The following is a 19,415-nucleotide window of genomic DNA, read 5'->3' as shown; positions in this document are numbered from 1 at the left end:
TTTATGTGTACCAGTTAAATAAGCCAAATATTAAACACAGCCATTTTTCTTGTATTTAATCATTGCTATGCTTTTCTGTTTTTGTTTTTGTTGTAAGACAAGGTGTTGACAGTTATATCTAATCTGAAGGCACATAATGTAGCATGATGGGCAACAGCAAACAAGGGGAAATGAGGCTTGGAATAACAAAATATTAATAAAACAACCATATATTGACACACATAGCCGTGTTAGTTTGAAATGTCAGTGTGCAAGGGTATCTTGCAGCACCTTTGAGACTAACTGTGTGAAAGAAGTTGTAGTATAAGCTTTTGTAAACTCAGGGCATTACCACATGCAACTTTAAAAGTACGATTTCACTGGGAAAGAAAAGGCTGTGGCGATACGCATTGCATGCTGCCACCTCTGACCCATCATTTCCCTGTCCCTGACCTACCCTTTCAATTTATGAGGAAACCCGTGAATGATCAACAATTGTGCAAATCCCTAGGTGCAAAATGTTGCTCCCGGGGCAGTTGTGTGATAGCCAGACATGATGTCACTGTTCCCTCCTTCCCTATCCCTCTCGGTATTCCAAAATACCTTGATTGCCTTTCTTTTTTTCTGTTTATTTTTTCTTTCTCTTTACTTATAAATTAAATCATGGCAGCAGAACTCCAGAATTAGGTGGTGAAAAGGAGAAACAAAACAGAACAAAACCTTAAAGGCCTAATGGGCAGGGTATAAGGCAGAGAGATGGGGTTAAGGGTGAGAGATCAGGGACAGAGTGTGATAGGGGCAGCACTCCCGAATGCGTGACAGAGAGGTGCAGAGATGGCTGCCTGGAAAGCAGTATATTTCCATTCGGTTTTAATGGTATTTTAAGGTTTGAGGTAGATGGGGAACTGGATTTTATATGTTTTGCTATGTTTTTATTTGTGGTTTGTTGTGTTCTATTTTTATTGTTCTTATGTTTGTTGTTACCTGCCTCAATCCAATACAGGGAGAGGCGGGATACAAATAATAATAATAATAATAATAATAATTATTATTATTATTATTTTATTAATTGCATGACTGTTGTGACAACAGGATTTTAGCAGAAGAGCCCTTTGTCTACTTCCTCAGTCACTCCATGCAGCTGAGGAAATAGACCTAATCTAAGAAAGCTTATGCTACAACGTCTTTCACACAGTTAACCTCAAAGGTGCTACAAGATCCCTTTGCATAACCTTATATTGAGTATCTTAAGATGTATCTTCAATTTCTTCCATGGATTCAACTGGCTGCTTCCTGTTCCTTCTTCTTTTTGAATAGTTATGACAATTCACACATATAGCAGAATGGAAAATGGTTGCACTAACAGATTGATGTCATGAACCAAAAGCTCAATCGATATTCTCTTTCAATGATACTCTCCATTGCAACTCAAGTCCTCATCTATTGGCGAGGTTCTGGTTCTTCACTGGTCAGACATGAGTGGGATGAAATATTGGAGAATTGGATAGAATATTGGGAACTGGATAGATAAGGATATTGACATAAACATTTAAAGCTTTTTTAAAAAAATAAATAAATTACAGGATGATTTTTTAAAAAAATGGTGCAAAAGTACAGTCATTTGCACCATTCTTTTTGAATCACCCAGTACAATCACACTTTTCAAAAAGAGAGTAATGGCAGTCATTGTGCAAAAGAAAGAAAGAAAGAAAGAAAGGAAAAAAGAAAAAAAGCATAGTTTTTCTGGGAGTTATAGTTCTAAAAAGCATCTGAGAGTTATAGTAAAAGAAGAGATCTTTCCCTGTCTTTTCACATACTATAGCCAGGAATTTCCAGTTTCAAATATATGTTGGCTTTATTTATTTTCCACATGTGTCCATCCCCTGTGAAAATATCTCTGGGTATCAATATTGTGTGGCTCAATGAATGTTAATATTAATAGAAATGTAATCATAGTAGTAGTAGTAGTAGTAGTAGTAGTAGTAGAAAATAGTAATAAGGTAGCTGTGCTTAAAAGTATTTTACAAGATCTCAGTGGGAGGCCAACCTCATTTTTCAAAGAAAATAAGTTCCAAAATTATTTGTCTGGAACTAATATAGCTTACTAATAAAGAACATAAACTATACTCTTGAAATCCCTAGATGAAATCTCAGCTTAGCCACCAACTCACCAGGTAGCATTACATCTGATCATCATGGTAATACAGGATGACTGGACCAGGCTGTCTCTCAGTTTCTTGAATCATTTTATGAAACAAGCCTGGTTCACCTATGTTGATTATTAGTTGGCATCTGTGCATTTGTCTCTGCAGGCAGTGTCTCCTTTCTATCACTAGATGGGGCCTACTGTTTCCTGAAGGTTTACATTGTTTGTAAATGCACAAGGTCATTTTGTTTATTGATCAGTAAACAGAACTGGCTAACACTTTTGCTGTCAAATGACTTCCTTCTGTGGATAGGTGCTTCAGTTTCATTTTGATCTGGGCTGCATGTATGCAGATATTTGCCCATTACAAACACTTTGCTGACATGCTTCTTTCCATCAAGAGTTATTTAATTCTCCCAAACAGACTAGAAGATGGAATGAGAAGATTTTAATAGCCACGGTGCTGTTTAAGCGATTTAGGTTCTTCTTTATGCATGCTAAGGCAATGGCCCAAGATGATTTAGATTTAAAGGTGTAAGCAGACCACGAGATAGGAGCTGATTCTTTCCAAAGTGTTGAATATCAGAGTCAGAGAGGAGCACCATATAAAGCAGATGCAGAAAGCATAGGGGGGAAATGCCATTGACCTACAGCGGCCACATATGTTTCAAGGTAATAAGAAGACAGGAATCAGAAAAGTATTACACAGCTTACCTTGCCACCATGGTTGGCAAGGCAAAATTGAGCACAGTGCAACATTCTATGGTCGTGACATTGCTATTTGCACTAAAAATTCTCCTGTGCTAATATGGTGTGGACAAAATCAAAAGAGTAACATTAAGAGCATCCTGAATTCAAGTCCATTTTAATGTATTAGAAAGGGGAAAGTGCTTGACCTAGTGTGTGTGTGTGTGTGTATGTGTGTGTGTGTGTGTGTGTGTAGTACAGTGGACCTGGGGTATCTGTGGGCTCTTGATACTCAGATTCAGTCTATTTGAGACTGAAAATACTTGGGGGGAAAAGGTTAGGGAGAAGAAAGGAATCCATATCAAGCCAGCTTTTCTGCCACTGCCACAACTTTGCAGTGCTCCTGTGGTGTGCAGTGTATCCTGTGGCGTACTGGGAAGGAGGTCGCACGGGAAGGAGGCTGAGGAGACAGACTGGCCAGAGGGTCAAGGGACACTTTTAGAGGTCAGTAGGCCAGAGCCATTGTAGCTGCCCCCATGTCACAGGGAGTGGAATCGAATCTGCCTCCCTAGTTCCCACTTGTGCCGGAGGGCGGATTCAAATCCACCTGGTTCCCACTTGGGCTGAATCGATTTATTTCTAGATAAATCGATTCAGCCCAAAACCCACCACATTTTACCAGCGTATTTCTGACGCAAGTTAAATGAGCAAAAGCCATGACCCCTGTTTCCGAATCGCTTCACCCATTCAAATTAAATGGGACCATGGTGGTTTAAACTGGATCATTTCAAATCATGATCTTGTTTAAACCATAGTGGGAACAAGACTATTATTTGACTCCCACATCCCACCAGCCCCAGACAAAAAGACTGATGGCCAGTGATGATGTGACCTGTCATTTGACAATACTTAATGGACGCACTCCTACAAAAAAGATAGGGGTTCTCCTAAAGTCAATACCATCAGTGAACCCCAAATGACTTCATGCTAAAAAGAGTGTCTTCATTGTCTAAGCCAGACAAAGTGTGGCCCAGTGATCACATGTAGCCTGATCTGGGTCTCCAATGCAGCCTCCCAAAGCTCCACAGACTCCTCTACTCACAACCCTGAAATAAATAGCCCCCCAAATGCAAAGTGCAGTGCTAGAAGCCTTGGTGGGTGCTATTTGCCTTCCAAATATAATATTGTCCTGGGTATTTTAATAGAGGGGGCACATTATTTAGAAACCAGAATTGAATGGTGGATTAGCAAAGGTCCAGGGAAGGTCCAAAGTCATCTGTAAACTCATAGCAACTCCTCATCTCTTATCGGTTCCTAGTGCATAACCTGTAACTTCTTTAGGACAGAAAAAGCTTAACAAAAGTTATTCGTATTCTGGTAAATTGCAGATTACAATATTTCAGTTGCTGTTTGTGGCTTGTTTAATCAGGTGGTTTCAAATCCTAGTTAATTAGGAAGCCTGGTTTGCTTTAACCAATATTAACACTGCTGCCATCAGCAAAGGTTTATTGTTGCTAGGTTTTTAAATATATTTTTATTTTTAAGGGGGGGAGAACAGTCAGGGGTAAGGTGAGTTATTGTAATGTGTTTTTTGTATTTGTGCATTATCAATGTTTGTGTTTTGTGCATTGTGTATTATTATGTTTTGTTATTTTTGAAGTGTGAATAAAACATTTTAATGGAAAAGTTTTTTTAAAAAAATGCAAATAAAAAGGTGGAGGAGTTTTAATTCAAAATGTAACTTTTGTAGTAGGAAAAGTAACTTTTCCAAGGTTCAGTTTTAAGTCATTTGTGACTGCATTCTAGTCAGGAAGAAAAGGAAAAGGGAGTGCAATCTTACCTCTTATTGCTTAACCATGTTGGCATCAGCCATAAAAAGGCATAATTGTCTTGCATAAATCAGGAACTAATAGAATGATAGATAATAGAAATTTAAGAAGATATGTTTATAAATCTTCAGCAGCTCCTTTCAAGGCTCAAACATAAAAACTACATTTTTCATTTAGGTAGAAAGAGCTTTTAAAAAAAAAAAAAAAAAAAAAGACCTTCCTGATATCAAAATGATACTCATTTTCATTTTTAAACCTATCTGCCAAACATTAACTTTTACTTTTTTAAAAGGTTAAAGTTTGGTGAAAGCAACATTTTTCAAAGTTGTTTGGGAGGAGGAGAGGAAACCACCAACCATTTGTCAGATATGTGGCAAAAACACTTTTTGGGCGACTGCCATTTCCCCCTTTTGGCAACCAATGGAATGTTGCGGGCATCAGACAAAAGCATCTGTGGCAGCCTGAGGGTTAAGTTAGACATTTCTTATCTTTAACAGATGGTTAATTTACAGTCATTATTACTAAATTCAATTGCTTAATAAGTCAGATATGACACACACGTGTGGAGAAATGTGTGCCAAGACACTGTTCTCGGAATCCTAGGATGAAGCAAGCCCTGCAATGCTTTCACCATACAGCCTCATGCTGAGGGTGACAGACTAAAGCACATTTCTAGTTTCCTGAGGAATCTTTCTTTCTTTCTTTCTTTCTTTCTTTCTTTCTTTCTTTCTTTCTTTCAGAAAACATCTTTAATATAATCTGTTATCTAATTAGACTATATTTCAAGCAAGCCACCAAGTCTAGGAACTGAGCTGTAAACACAACTCTCTGGAAGCTGACAGTAAGATTCTAGACTTCAGCACAAGCTTCTTATTCCTCAACCTTTCGCATCTACAAATCCATTTTGTTTACCAGCTGTGTGAAAGAAAAACTGCGCATGGATTGTATCAATACTGCATGCCCTACAAACCACTGACAGAGGAAGCATGTGCCAATAACCAGGACCCCCAGATCTTTATTTTCTAAGGATTGATAAAGCTGTCAGTGAACTCAAATTTTGGTCTCTCAAGTGTATGAAGAAATGTATTAAAGTATAGAAAGTTTTTATTAAAATTCAAACTCCAAAACGAAGCTAAGTGCTTAGCTGTTTGCACTTGCTAGGTTCCAGTGGTATAAGTATTTTCACTGTGGAGAAGACCATGTTGTACCTGTCTGCCCTAAAGCTTTAAAAGCCTGTCATGAAAAGGAAGTAGCAGCTATAATGTGGTATGATAAACATGGTCAAGTGGACAGGGATTCAGGGCTAAGCTCTGAAAGCTCTCTGCCTGGATGGGTAAATCTGTTGCTTTAGCTTTCTCGTGCCACCATTCAAAATGACAAAAATGCCTCAAATTCTTTGTTAAATCTATGGAGAAATTTGCAAATTTCGGAAAATATTACCCCAAAATCATCCAAATGAAATTACCACCCAATGCTAGCATGTACTTGCTTCTTCTTCATTGAAAAAATGTATGAGGATAGGAAGTGCAGAGTTATCTAATGAGAAGAAACCTCCCAGACATGCTTTCTGAACATCTTTTTGGCAAGGGTAAGTGTGGTACACAGAAGAGGGTGACTGGGTGATTGCCTCTGACAGATTCCTGACACCTAACTTACCCAGAAGACTAGGGGAATCTTGGACATAGAGGGACACAGGATGGTGACAAGAGTAGAAGTGAACCCATCATAGGAAAATCCCTGGGAAGAAATACCAGCATGGGTCAGGGTCTGGATGGGCACCAGGGAGTTTAAAAGGGAGTAGGAAAGCCAAGAGGAGGAGAAAGGATGGAGAGCAAGACAAGATAGGAAGAGAAGAGACAAGAGGGAATGAAGACATAGGAAGATGATAGAGAGAAAAAGAGAGAAATGAGGGGAAACATGGTGCCTTGAAGATAGGGACAATCAGCCAGAAAAGGGAATGTAAGAGGATGAGGGGGTAGTGTGGACTAGCAGATGGCTGGGAGGAGGTTCAAAGGCTAAACAGCGGGAGTGGGAAGGAAGAGGAGAAACAGTGGACTCAGCAGAGACAGAGGAAGGGAAGACGAAGGCTTGGGGGGGCAAGAAGGCCAAAGCAGAGATGCTGAGGGCCCTCAAAGGGTGAGGCCCCCAGACAGAGGAGGTGAAGTCCAGCCCAAGCAGACATGCAGTAGGGTTGGCCAAATATCCAAGAAGTTTAAACAGGGGTGGATGGAAATGGAAAGCACTTCTAAGAGTATGTACAACGTGGAGGGAGAAGTTGGGGAGCCCCAGATTTGCCTTATCACACTTAAAGTGTTTATAATTTGCCTGGACAGGACTGGCATTAAGCCTTTTTGTTTGTACAACAGCTGTCTGGAGGGACATATCTGGATCTTAAGCACTGTTTACATTGATAATAGACTAACTGCAATTCATTCCATGGTGTAAAGACTGTAGATGTGTTGGATGGAACCACATGGTAGAGTTGGTCCGGGCCCCTTGCAGGTGGGGAGTCGGAGCCACGGTAAGTTTGTTCTGTGATGATCTGTGATTACTAGTGGCCATGTACAATTCATGCACAAGTTCCACTCATTTCACTGGTTAACAACAGGAGAGCAGGAGATTAACATTTCTTTAATTATCTAATTCATAAACAGAGAACCTCTTTGTAAGAGAAACAGAAATCCCAAAGCCTCTGTAGAAATAATAAGAGATTTAAATGCTCAGAAGCTACTTGAACATAAAAATGGATGAAACAGGAAGAAGTGTGAAGATTTGCATCAGCATTTCAGAGCACTAAACAATTTCAGCTCATAAATAAAGGTGGAGCCCAAAATAAACAAGTACGATTATAAATGCAGAGCATTAATAAAGTGACGGCTTGCCTACCTCTGCTATCCTTCATGCTGAACCCTTTTGCATAACTCCAAATGGCCAATAATTCTTCAAAGCACCCTTCAAACTAATCTTTCTTAAAAACAGTGGCCCTCTGCTATTCTTTTTAATCCTATTTTAATTTCATTAAATGTTGCCCAAAAGTCCAACATGAGGTAATCTATCTTCTCCTTTTCAGTTTCCACCAAGTGTATGTCCTTGCATCTCCTTGCTTGCTTAGAGACATTTCCACCAGTATATATATAGGAAAAAGAGTGAAGGGTATGGGGAGAGAGGAAAAGTTGAGTAAGTCACTGGTTTATCTAGCTGGATAGCTCATTTTTACATAATATATAGATCTTGGAATGTTATAAAATAGTAACATAATTTGCCCAAGTGCAACACAACAGAATAAACAACCCTTCCCCTCAATAGCTGTTTTATCTAATAATTCTTCTGTCCATTCTTCTTCACAAGAAGGTATGTTAGAGTTGCCAGCTTTGAGAAGGTTACATTCAGCCACAGCTGAGGACCTGTAGACCCTACCCTTTGCTCAGCTTTATTTCTGGAGAAAAATGTCCTAGCTATTAGAGGCAATGCAAGAAAGGCTGAAAATTTTGTTTCTGTTTGGCTTTGGTAAAAAGCTATACCAAAACTTTCAAATTTCTTCATATTCAGGCTGGAAAGAATTTAAGGGTGTTTTTTGTTTGTTCGTTTAAATAAATCTAGAAATCAAGACCAAAACCTAATACAGTTATCATTCTAGTCCCAGGCCTTTGAGTATTGCAAATCTTTAAAACTCTTGCTTGGTATATCTATTCTTTAAACCACATTTGTGGTCCTAAATTAGGGTTGCCACCTCTTTCCCCTAAAAGGCTTTTAATCTTTAACCATGTTAAAGGCAGGCAGTTCCAACTTGGTCTTCTTTATGCCAAACCTATTTAATTTGGCCAGGAGAAAACAAGGGGGAATTTATTTCGATTTTGTTGTAAAAAAAATTACCCAAATTTACAAACGGTGTGTGTATGTGTGTGTGCCTTCAAACCACCTGTCAGTATATGGCAACCCTATGAATTTTATAGGGATTTCTTAGGCAAGGAATACTCAGAGGGGATTTAGCATTTCCTTCCTTTGAAATATAGCCTTCAGCCCCTGATATTCCTTGGCAAGCTCCATTTCAAGTACAAACCAGGGCTGACCTGGCATAGCTTTCAAGATCAGATAGGTATTTAGGCATTTAACTTATCTATCTGGTATGCAAAGAGCTTCAAGCTTAAAAAATATGCAAATATTGGAGAAAACAAAGCTGATCCCTATTTGTAGGGGCTAAAGTGCATGTGACCTTAAATTAATAGTTCTGCCTCTGAATGCTGTTTTCCTCACTGTAACAAATTGCTGACTTAGGTGCCCATTTCGTTTCTGAAAAACAGCATTTCCACTGCCATTTGTTGACATTCCTCGTGTCCCTCGCCCTCTATGCTTTTCAGTGAAGGGCCTGTCTGGTTTTGTCATCCAGGAATAATGTCATTTGTGATCATTCTAAGGCTTCAGACTAAAGACCCAAATGGTATGTTCATGTTTTTATCCTGTTATGATATAAGGTAGTTAGGTAGGGGTGCATGTATACAGCATCAATTTATTATCAAAGAGGATGTGGATGATAGGAGCTAAATCATACACACTCTGGATTTCACCTCAATGTTTCCTCTCAGTCACCTTCTTACTACAGAAGTGAGATGGACTGAGATTAACAGCTTGGTTGACCACACTGAAGAAGGTATGACAAGAAAACATTCAGTTCCTTTTACCCATGCATACCTTTTGATGGTAACATACGTACAGTCAGCCCTCCATATTGGCAGGATTTGCTTCCAGACCCTGCCCCCTAGATACCAAAAAATGTGGGACTTCAAATTACTCTACTGTCAATGGACACTGATGTGCACATGCATTGGTGTGGCTGTGTGCATGCTCCACAACTGACGATAATGTGGTGAGGCGATGCATGAATGCTCCAAACTGTAAGCTACCCAAACCAGTTTATATATAAATGAAGTTGACACAAGAAAAAGCAAAAATGACTTTCACCAAATGGGACAGTCTAGTCTGTGGCCAAAATGAACCTAGAAGACCACAAGAAATTATGTGGATGGATTATTTACCCTTGTCTCCATCTTCACTACTACACTTCAGAATACATGGTAGAGACTACATGGCTGAATCAAAGCTGCTCTTTGTCCAAAATGCCCAATCTGAAAAAACCTAGCAAGGCTGGAAGAAACATTCAAACTAAGGATGGTAATATCTGTCAGCTTTGCTTTCTTTCACAGATAAATTAGATGATATAGATAGATAGATAGATAGATAGATAGATAGATAGATAGATAGATAGATAGATAGATGACAGAAAAGTTCTTTATAAGTTTGTGGTTTTCTTCATAAGTGTACATGAATCGTGAAGTAGAAAAGTGCTAGTAATCTTAAATCATGGATGGAGAAAAGTGCTAAATTTATGAAGAAAAATGTGACAGAACAAAATTCTCAACCATCTGCAGGGGTTAAATTCAATAGGTATAGCTATTCCTAGGATGGAGAGACTCACGCTGGAGCAGTTGTCTGCCATTTAACTGTGAAAGAAGAGAATCCTGACAGGAAAAAGGAGGTGGTAATCCTAATTCAGAATCCAACCATCTAGCATGCAGGCTTCCTCTCTTTCTACCTCCCTCCACCTTTCCTAGCATTATCCCCCCCCCCCCCAATGAGTCATGCTTTCTCATGATGTGATCAAAGTACAACAACCTCAATTTAGTCATCTTGGCTTCTAGGGAAATTTCTGGCTTTATCAATTCTCGGACTCATTTGTTTGTCTTTTTGGCTGTCCAGAGTATCCTCAGCACTCTTCTCCAGCACCACACCTGAAATGAAGTCATTTTCTTCTTATCCCCTTTCTTATCTGTCCAGCTCTCACATCTATACATGATAACAGTGAATACAACGGCCTGCACAATTCTAACATTCATTCTCATTTGTATAACTTATACACGAGTATATATGGCATATGGATACAATGACAAAATTTGAAGAGTTATGCACCCAAACCCCACTGCCTGGATCAGAACTTTGTCATTTGCTTTTCTCCACATTCCTTGAAATCTCAAGTTCTTTCCTTGGAACATCTAAGTATTCTGGGGAAGCTCTTTTCAAACCAAAAATAAATGAAATCCTCACCAATCCCTACTTATACCCTCCCCCCTTTTCTTGGAATGCTAGGCAGACCCTAGCCTTCTCTCTATTATCCACAAAAAGAGATGTATTTTTTTTTGTACATAGTATCATTAAAAATACTGAATTTTAATGTGGCATACTCCAAAGGATGCTACAGTTTGTTGCTTAACAAACTGTAGATAAGCTATCATGCATCAAAATGACAGTGTTGTAAGGTGTCATGTGAATTCTGTACTGATCTCTAATCCTCCTCAGTAATTCAAGCATAAAGGTATGCAGGACTGCAGCTTATGGTTTTTCAAGACTGCAGTTTTTAATCAGCCTTCCAGATGTAGTTATACTGCCCAAGAATTGGGATTTGGGTTATACGAATACTGAGGTTTGCAGCATGCCCTACTCCAATGTTCAATAAGAATTTAAGCAAGGTAGACACCTTAAGCACTTTTCACCAGCAATAATTTCTTGATTTCATTGCATTGACTAAACACTATTAGGATCACAATCTTTGGTTGCTGCAGTGTTGGCACCATACAAAAGTAACAAACAATTGTGGTAAATCCTAATGGGGAAAAAATGAGGATGATCAGATTGCAGTATGACCACCAGTCTAGCTTCTTGTTCTGGCATGAACTGGAAACCACTCCAAACAGCATGACCTAAATTATACCTCTGGAGTCTTTGGGAAAACGTGGTTGTTTTTTTAACATCTTCAGTTTGTGAATATGTTAAGTAGTTCTGATACAGAATATTTGCCACATGTGGTTCCAATTAGGGGGAGGAGTTCTAAATCCCATCCAAGTCAACATCACATCTATTTAAGCTTAATCTTGAGACTCCTCTAAAATAATACCTTGCATTTGTAAAAAGGCAGGAATATTAGGAATATTAGTGTGGTAGGCAGGGCCCAAACATTATTTGAGGGAGCCTGATGGAAACATGTAACACAGTCCCCTTCCTACACCAGTATTAGACTCCCTCATCCTGTACAGTAAATCTCATGAGACACAGAAAGAATCTTCTTTTTATTATGAGTTGACTCATCATTTCTGAAAAATACCTATCTTTGCTACTTTTGATTAATAATATCATCCATATGAGATTCCTACATGTTGACTAGGTATTTTGTAACATTTTGGTTATTAATAAAGGGATTATTCTGTCCGTGTCTTAGTTTAAAAAAAAGTCAACTGGACCAACTTGGCTGCAAACAGTAGGCCAATTAACACTATAGCCTTACCTTTCTGTCTCTTTTTATGACAGAATCCTGAATTAGCCCCACTAAGTCATTTTTTCGTCTTGCATATTAACACTCCGAGATAAAATGGCTAGGTAGTTTAACTATTCTTGCTGCACTCTAGAAGGTGTGCCCTTTTTGATGGGTGCTGGGTTGCTGAAATTTCCTTCAGCATCTGCTATGGACACTGGCAGTGTGAAGAAAAAAAGAGCACACTTCAATGAAAATTAGTTGCAGTGAATTTTTAAGCAGAGGTAGTTCATAGTCTTTCCAAAAATATGTTCAAAAAGTAGATTTTTTAGGTGCAATGTTCCACAGAGAAAATTCTCAGAAGAATCTGTGGGGTAACTGTGAAGTAGACATTTAGAAGCTTCTTCCAGTTTCCCAGGCTGGTGTGTGTGTGTGTGTGTGTGTGTGTGTGTGTGTATCTATCTATCTATCTATCTATCTATCTATCTATCTATCTATCTATCTATGACTAGAGGTTGAATCTCCATTATCCAAAATGTTTAGGACCAGAAGTGTTTTGCATTTTGGAATATATGCTTATACATATATCTTGGAGATGAAATCCAAGTCCAAATGCAAAATTCATTTATATTTCATATATACCTTATACACATAGCCTGAAGCTAATTTTATACAAATATTTTTAAATAGTTTTGTGCGCAGTACAAAGTTTATGTCCACTGAACCATCAAGAACTAAATGTGTCATTACCTCAAACCAGCCATGTGGACAGTTTTGGATTTTGGAATATTTTGGAATTTTTAATTCCAGATATGGGAGACTCAGCCTATATGAACAAACTATACGTACTGGTTACTTTGAACATGTACTCTAATGTGCAGATAACATTATGTTCTACCGAACCTGTGACTGAGAGTGAAATACACATTTAGGCTGTATCTGTACTGTAGAAATAATGCAGTTTGGCACTGCTTTGACTGCCATGGCTCAATGCTATGGAATCTTGGGATTTGCAGTTTATTGTGACACCAGACCTATCTGACAGAGATACCTATGTATCACAAAACTCCGTATAGAGCAATGGAAGTCAAAGTGGCGTCAGAATATATTATTTTTTAACTGCAAATTAGCTCCGAGTCAGGGGCCTGCAGACTCTACCAGAAGCAGAAGCAGAAGCAGAGTAAGTGTTTGCTTCCACCATGACATGGCAGCTGTCCGCATAGGCCAAAAGGCCCGGACTCCCCCTGGCCTCACATTGTCCTATTTGGGTGATGATTGTATGCCACCTTTCTTCCAATGGGAACCCAGGCGGCTCCCAAAGAAACTCAAATTTTAAAGATCAGTTTAAATAGACAAGCACACTCTCTCTAGACTAGTGAAGAAACTTACTGGAGCCTTACTGGCTGGAGCTAGGCCAGGAGGCTCAGCAGTTCAGCATGTTGCTTGAGATTACTCTAATAATCTTTCTGATTGGTTCCAGCAAATCACACAAAATCTGGACAACAGATATACAGATAAAAGGAAATAGGTTTCCATAAACATCCTCAGGCACAATATGCAACAAAGGTTCTTATGCTTTTGTTGGTCTTAGAGGTCTTTGAAATCTTATAAAACCTATGAAGCCTCACCTAAGAGAAATGCACTTAAACTCAATTTCTAAGCAGCAGGGAGGAATTTTTGTACCTGTTTAAAGTTCTCGACAATGATCCCCTCAAATAATAATTGTTAAATTCAGTGTCAACTTTAGCTTTATCACACCAGAGAAAGGCATTTCTAGAGACAGAGATTTCAGGAAGAGGCTTTGAGGTAGTATTGATATTCAACTCCTCCCTTTTCTAATATTAAACACTGATCATACTCCCATACAGTTTTCTTGAAGAGAGATTAATGAAATAGTTTATCATGAATTGCAGATGGTAAAATGTAAAAGAAAGCCTGGATCATGGAAAATATCATTGTAAACTGATGGTAATAGGCTGTGGGCAAAAATATCATCAGTATGCAGACATGTCAACTTCTAATCCCAAGAAGCTGGTAGAAGCCATCAGTAGTCAGGCATAGGTTTGGAGGCAGATGAAGAAAAACAGGTTGAAACCTAATCCAGGTAAGAGACAGCTATTTAGGGTAATGAAGTGGGTGGGTTCATCTGACTCTGGTTACACACCTTGAAATAGGCAGATATAAAATGTGAAGATTTTATTGGTTTTAGACCTTAACCTGGGCACTGGCGAATAATATTTGTTACTAGTTGTTTTGTCTAGAGAATGCAGAATTTGCATCAGTAACACAGGCATCATGAACATTCATAATTTTGCTTGCTCTCAGTGAAACATGTGTTTTGACATGCATCAACTCATTGCAAGCACTTTTCTGCACGTTTGATAGTCCTCTGCATTTCAAAAATCTTTGAGAATAAGTAAATAAATAATATTTTTTGGTTTTGTCCATTCATACATGTTCTATTGAATAAGTCTCCAGACCATTTCAAAGAATACAAGATAGAGAGAAAAAACCTACATAGTTAAAACTTACATAAAAAGAAATCTCTATAAAATTTAAAAAATATGGCTCTGATTTTGTGAAAATAAATGATTTTTGCCAGCCCCCCAAAAGCCATTACAAATGTGCAAAATCTGTCATCTGCTTGTCCAGTTTGAATAAAATTTGTGATTTTTTCATTTTCTTGTACAAGTATAAAATAAATGAAAATTTGCATCCCTAGTAACACATACCTGGTTTCATACATGCTTGTTTCTACAATATATTTATAGGAGGCTGTGCTCAAAGGTTACTGAGAGTGTGTCTACACTGGCTGCTCCTGGAGTATTCTGGCCCTGAAGCTGCCCTGAATTTCCTCATTATCTGGGCATTTCAGAGTACTGCTGGACAGCTGTTAACACACACATCTTATTGTGCTGCCTGATTGTGCAAGTTCCTCTCTCTGAGGTCAAAAACAAGGTGCCCAGTGTCAATCAAATGGCTGGGTGCCATCTGGGTTAGGATTAGGGTTACTTCTCAGAAGGAGTAACTCACACCAGTGGCGGTGGTGGGCAGCATAGTGAAATGCTGTGTAAACAGCTACCCAGTGTCACAAGTTGTACCATAGGCTATAACAAACCTTCTAAGTGGACAACCTTGACACTACCCGCAATGCCCTGAAAGTAGCACCATTCCAAAATGCTAGGGACATAATGTAGTCCTCACTCCATATGGTTGTCTCTTTCTGACTGGGATGTTGGTGAAGATGTTTCAAAAAATCCATTATTTTGGCCTGCAATGTTTTTCTTGTTTTGTTTTTTGTTTTGCCCTAAAACACTGCAGCCTGTAGAAATAGACATCGGAATCCCTCCAGATGTTGTTGGACTGTAAATCTCAGCAGCCCTGGCCTGCATAGTTAATGCTAAGGAGTCATGGGAACGGCAGTCCCACAGCATTTGTGGAGGGCTACAGCTGCCCATCCTGGCTGTAAACCACTTGCAGATATAATACAGTGAATGACTACTAGAGTACATATCATATGGTTATGAGAGACACTGTAGCAAGAGGAATGAAAGACTAAACATGCTAAACTGTAAAGAGCACATTCTGCATCAATTCCCTTACCTTTTGTATCCAAGTTAAAAGACATTTCTGGTGAGCAATCAAGTTTTTGCAGTCACAGAAGTGCAGCAGAGCGTCATGGCCCATCTCATCTCCTTCCCGACAGATAAAACATTCTTTTGACTCTAATTAAAAAGATTAATAAAGTAAGAGAACACATCAGGTTTGCATCAATCAACTGCCCATGTGGTTCTTATTATTGTAATTAAAAGTTATCTCCTCAAAAATTGTTGGATGAAAGTGCCATGATCTGCAATTGAAAACACATTGAAGGGAGTTCTCCCAAGTTGTTCTATTTTAAACAGTCAGATTGGAGCAATGCTCTGGAGATAATGTGTTCAAAAGGGTCCTTAGAGGCAAAATGTCAGCAACCATATATTTATGCCCTCTGAAAAGCCCCTTATAAAAATGTGCATTGTGCATCTTTCTGATTTTTTTTTTTAATAGCTGCAAAAGAGGAGGGGGAACCCACAATATAAGCCAAATCCCCTTGAAATGTACCACTACAAATGACAGTCTTTGGCTTTTACTATCCATTCATTGAATCATATGAAATACTTCAATCTTAGTGCATTTCTATATTCCTTTGGGACATCTCATCTGGGTTTGAATAAAAAGACACAGAAAGCTTCTGCTGTAGATATAACAGTTGCTGCTCTGAGACAGAAACACATATTGGTTACATTTGCCTGACTGACACTGGTATATATTATTTATTATATTATTTAATTATTATTTATTTGTTAAATGTCTATAGAATCATAGAATCGTAGAGTTGGAAGAGACCACTAGGGCCATCCAGTCCAACCCCCTGCCATGCAGGAAATCCAAATCAAAGCATCCCTGACAGATGGCCATCCAGCCTCTGTTTAAAGACCTCCAAGGAAGGAGACTCTATCACCCTCCAAGGGAGTGCATTCCACTGTCGAACAGCCCTTACTGTCAGGAAGTTCCTCCTAATGTTCAGGTGGAATCTCTTTTCCTGTAGCTTGCATCCATTGTTCCGGGTCCTGTTCTCTGGAGCCGAAGAAAACAAGCTTGTTCCCTCCTCAATATGACATCCCTTCAAATATTTAAACAGGGCTATCATATCACCTCTTAACCTTCTTTTCTCACCTTATTTCTAAGGAGCTCAGTATAGCATGTGTGTTCCCTTACCATAGCTTTCTCATCACAATAATCCTGTGAATCCAGTTGACTCACCCAATGTCATCTTCATGGTTGAGTGTATTTTTGAAGCTGGACATCCTCACCCACTAGGTGACCTTGGACAAGTCACATGCTCTCAGCCTCAGGGGGAAGGCAATGAACAAATCTTGCCAGTAAACCTCCATGATAAGCTTGCCTTAGGGTCACCATAAATCAGAAATGACTTGAAGGCACACAACAGCAATAACACAACAACAGCAACATCCTAACTCCTAGATCTTGTCTGCATTGGTTGGCATACTCTAGGATGCCTCAGGGTATTGTGGCCCTGGATCTGCCCCATCCTGCCTATTACCTGGCAGCTGTTCACACACTTGTCCTGTTGAGCTGCCCACTGCCACTGCTCTGAGATCAGAACAAGGTACCTGGCATTTATCACAGAGCAAATAACTGGAGGCAGCAGTGCTAAGTGGCTCAGTAGGGAGTTTATCACACTCCTTACCTTCTGCCATGCTCCCGTTGCCCCAGCATCACCAATCGGCGATGGGAGTCTTCTGGTGGGATCGCGGATGGTGCTTTTAAAGGGAAACACTTCCATTTTCATCATGGAAGCATTCTCGTAACTGTTTTAAAAAGGGCCCTTTTTAAATAATGGATTAAATTGTTATTTAAAAAGGGCCCTTTTAAAAACAATTACGAGAATGCTCCCATGACGAAAACAGAAGCGTTCCCCTTTAAAAGCATCATCCGCGATCCCACCAGGAGGCTCCCATCACAGATCAGTGACACTGGGGTGATGGGAGCATGGTGGAAGGTAAGGAGTGTGATAAACTCCTAGGGTGCATTTTAAGCAGTTCCCTGGAATTGCAAGAGAGGACTCCAGATCTTCAGGGAAGATCCAGAGTTAAAAGTAGATAGATATGCCAGTTGTGGTGCTGAACAAGCTGGAGGATGACCAATCGGTTTGTGCCACTGCCAGAATTTGGGCAATGAAGCACCCAGTCTCACTGCCAAGAGGATGGGGCAGGCACCTTTGCTTTCTGATGGTTCAATATACGCAAATTTGTTTCATGTGCGAAATTATTTAAAATGTTATATGAAGTTACTTTCATGCTATGTGTATAAGGTGTATATGAAACATAAATGAATTTTGTGTTTAGACTTAGGTCCCATCTCCAAAATATCTCATTATACATGTATATGCAAATACAGGTCTTCCAAATTCCAAATAAAATAAAATAAAACTCCAAGCATTTCATATAAGAGAGACTCAACCTGTAGTAGTAATCCATTCTTCTATTTACATTGAGGAAAAAAAACTGTCACGCACTATGATTACCATTTTACTTACAAGAGTAATACATGTTTTTAGCAAGGAATGCAGTGAAAATAAGACTAATGATGCCAGGTGTCTGATAGAGAAAGCTTATTAGGATTTTACATATGTGACAAATTGTTCAAGAACAGTTAAATATGACCCATCTATAGCTTATTTTCACTGCTTATGATGCTTTGCTGAGTAAGGCTTGAGTATGCAAATTCAAGCTGCCTCAGGATTCAGTGTTTCACCTGCGCTTGGAATTTGCCAGGTTCCTTAAAAACACAGATGCACACATATGCACAAACATTTTGTGAGTTAAATATGTGAGACACTTATTATTTTGTTCTTGTCTTTGCTGTATCTCTCTTCCAAGGTTGCAATCTTAAGCACATTTACTTGGATGTAAATCCCATTAAAGTCTTTTGGACAGACTTCTCAGTGAAAATGGCTAGGATTAGGCAGTAGATGTATTTGAAGAGGGTCATCCCCATCATGTGTAGGAAGGAAAGATTACAAGCAGCTAATAAAGATGTTGTCATTCATTCTCCATTTTTGATCAAACCAACTGAATTCACCTTTCCTGGCCTAAAACATGGGAATACAGCAATCCTTTGAACCGGGCATTTTTTTTCTAAATGTTGGGATGCAGTTCTTGGTTCTAAATGGCTTGGGCCCAGGGTACTTGGAGGACCGCCTCTCCCCATATAATCCGCCCCGCACACTCAGAACATCCGGGACAAACCTGTTGGAGGTCCCTAGGTCTAACCTTGTACGGACCTCTCAGAGGGCTTTTGCCATCGCTGCCCCTTCATCTTGGAATAAGCTCCCGCAGAGCTTCGCTCCGCCGCCTCACCAGCTATCTTCAAGAAAAATCTGAAGACGTATTTATTTCGGTTGGCCTTCCCGCCTTAGTTAGATTGTTTTTTTTCCCTGCCCCTTATTTTTCCCCTTTTGACCCCGGTTTGCTGTAAATTAACTCTTCTTTTTCTTTGCCCTTGACATGCGTATTTTATTGATTTCCTGTTCCTGTTTTTTGTAGTAATGTTTTTAACTTTTATATTTGAATTTTCCTTTTCTATTGTACTGTTTTTAAATTTTGTAAGCCGCCCTGATCATTTCTATGGAAGGGCGGGGTAGAAATAAATTTATTATTATTATTATTAAAAAGAATTGCATCACAGAACTTTTTGTATGTATGTATGCATGTGGGGGGGGGTATTTCTGTACCCTTTTGTTTTAAGAGCTAAATATGCATACACAGGTGCAACCCCCAGTTCTGCCAACATAGATCTCCATATAAATGGTATATGAACTGCATAAGTCACCTACAGACAGGATGTAAGCCCTTGTCCCCTATGAACAAATCCACCTTGTCCTTATTGGACATTTATGAACATTCTCTAG

At 39.2% G+C, this 19,415-nt stretch overlaps 1 protein-coding gene across 1 annotated transcript in view; it reads right to left on the bottom strand.

The window, feature by feature from the left end:
* Nucleotides 1-19,415, bottom strand: part of LOC149283428 (uncharacterized) — a 301,635-nt gene that overhangs the window by 239,652 nt on the left and 42,568 nt on the right. Inside the window, exon 2 of the mRNA XM_089497578.1 lies at nucleotides 15,545-15,666. Coding sequence (XP_089353704.1) covers nucleotides 15,545-15,666 — 122 coding nt within the window. The remainder of the gene's footprint in view (nucleotides 1-15,544; nucleotides 15,667-19,415) is intronic.

This window comes from Sceloporus occidentalis, unplaced genomic scaffold (assembly GCF_023333645.1).
Source record: "Sceloporus occidentalis isolate IW3139 unplaced genomic scaffold, rSceOcc1.0.p SCAF_104, whole genome shotgun sequence".
In the NCBI taxonomy this organism is placed as follows: domain Eukaryota; kingdom Metazoa; phylum Chordata; class Lepidosauria; order Squamata; family Phrynosomatidae; genus Sceloporus; species Sceloporus occidentalis.
The sequence above is the reverse complement of the archived record's forward strand: the minus strand, read 5'-3'. Positions and strand labels throughout refer to the sequence as shown.